At 28.7% G+C, this 1,155-nt stretch overlaps 2 protein-coding genes across 2 annotated transcripts in view; both read left to right on the plus strand.

The window, feature by feature from the left end:
* LOC17882419 (uncharacterized protein At2g29880) overlaps window positions 1-777 on the plus strand; it is a 2,302-nt gene extending 1,525 nt beyond the window's left edge. Inside the window, exon 4 of the mRNA XM_006289389.2 lies at window positions 742-777. Coding sequence (XP_006289451.2) covers window positions 742-777 — 36 coding nt within the window. The remainder of the gene's footprint in view (window positions 1-741) is intronic.
* Window positions 778-1,036: 259 nt separating this feature from the next.
* The window catches only part of LOC111830020, a 1,148-nt gene continuing 1,029 nt past the window's right edge, over window positions 1,037-1,155 (plus strand). Inside the window, exon 1 of the mRNA XM_023780374.1 lies at window positions 1,037-1,116. Coding sequence (XP_023636142.1) covers window positions 1,037-1,116 — 80 coding nt within the window. The remainder of the gene's footprint in view (window positions 1,117-1,155) is intronic.

A 1,155-nucleotide genomic window follows, 5' to 3' on the forward strand; every position in this document is an offset into this window, starting at 1 on the left:
GGATTATACGAAGCCTTCGTAAACCAAGTGAATGAAGTTTGATGCATCAATATGGAGTGAGGATGGTTTTAGTTTGCATTTTTATTATTACTGAACTTTTTTTTTATGGTTTTGTTGGTTTTTATTATTGTACTTCATACGTTATGAGTTTTATTTTAACTATATTTTCAATTCATTTTATTTTAACTATATTTTCAATTCATTTTTTCTTTATGTTTAAAAACACATATTTATATACATATATACATACATATATAAATATATATTTAAACCATAAAATATATATATATATATATATATATATATATAAATATATATATATATAACTCAATAGAACCTACGAGGTTCTAAAAATAATTTGCTGTAGATGTTGGTTACGAACTAAACCCTACGAGATTCTCAAAATAATTTACAATAGCTACGAGGTTCTAAAAAACTTATGGGCTTGATATCTTTTTTCTTAATTAGGGTTAGCTGTAAGGTATATATATACTCATTTTTTTTAGCAGCTTACACAAACACTATACATAAGGTTGTATTTCTTTTCAAGTCAAGGTGAGTTTTTCTCTTAATTTACTTTTGCTAATCTCCAAATTATGTTTCAGCTTCTTTTGTCACTTTCATGCGTTTAGAGGATGTTTTTATCCAACGTTTGTCAATTTCAGCTTCTTTTGTCAACGTTTTCTGTTTTGTTCTAACGTTTTTATTTTGTTGTGGTGTTATAATTTTGTTGTTGTGTAGAGTTTTAATGATGGATCGTATTGTACAAGAAAGTGAAGTGATACAAGCTAAAAAAAAAAGAAAAAGAATGAACAGTTTCAGATCAGATGTTGATATAATGTTACTGGTTTTATTTATCATGGCGAAGGTCCGTTATTTTCATCCGCAAATACACCGCCAAATTAGAAAGCCAACTACAAGACTTGGTCATGAATACATACAATATGCGTTAGTTAAAGATCATGAACAATTCCGACGGCTATATCGTATGTATCCAGAACCATTCCTAAAGCTATGCAATATATTTAGAGTGAAGATGGGTTTAAGAGACACAAGAAATGTTTCGGTTGAAGAAATGCTTGCAACGTTTTTGTTCATTGTTGGTCAAAATTCGAGGTATATACATGCTGAAGGTAGATTCGAGAGGTCAAGATT

Source organism: Capsella rubella, unplaced genomic scaffold, assembly GCF_000375325.1.
Source record: "Capsella rubella cultivar Monte Gargano unplaced genomic scaffold, Caprub1_0 scaffold_6, whole genome shotgun sequence".
NCBI classification, from domain to species: domain Eukaryota; kingdom Viridiplantae; phylum Streptophyta; class Magnoliopsida; order Brassicales; family Brassicaceae; genus Capsella; species Capsella rubella.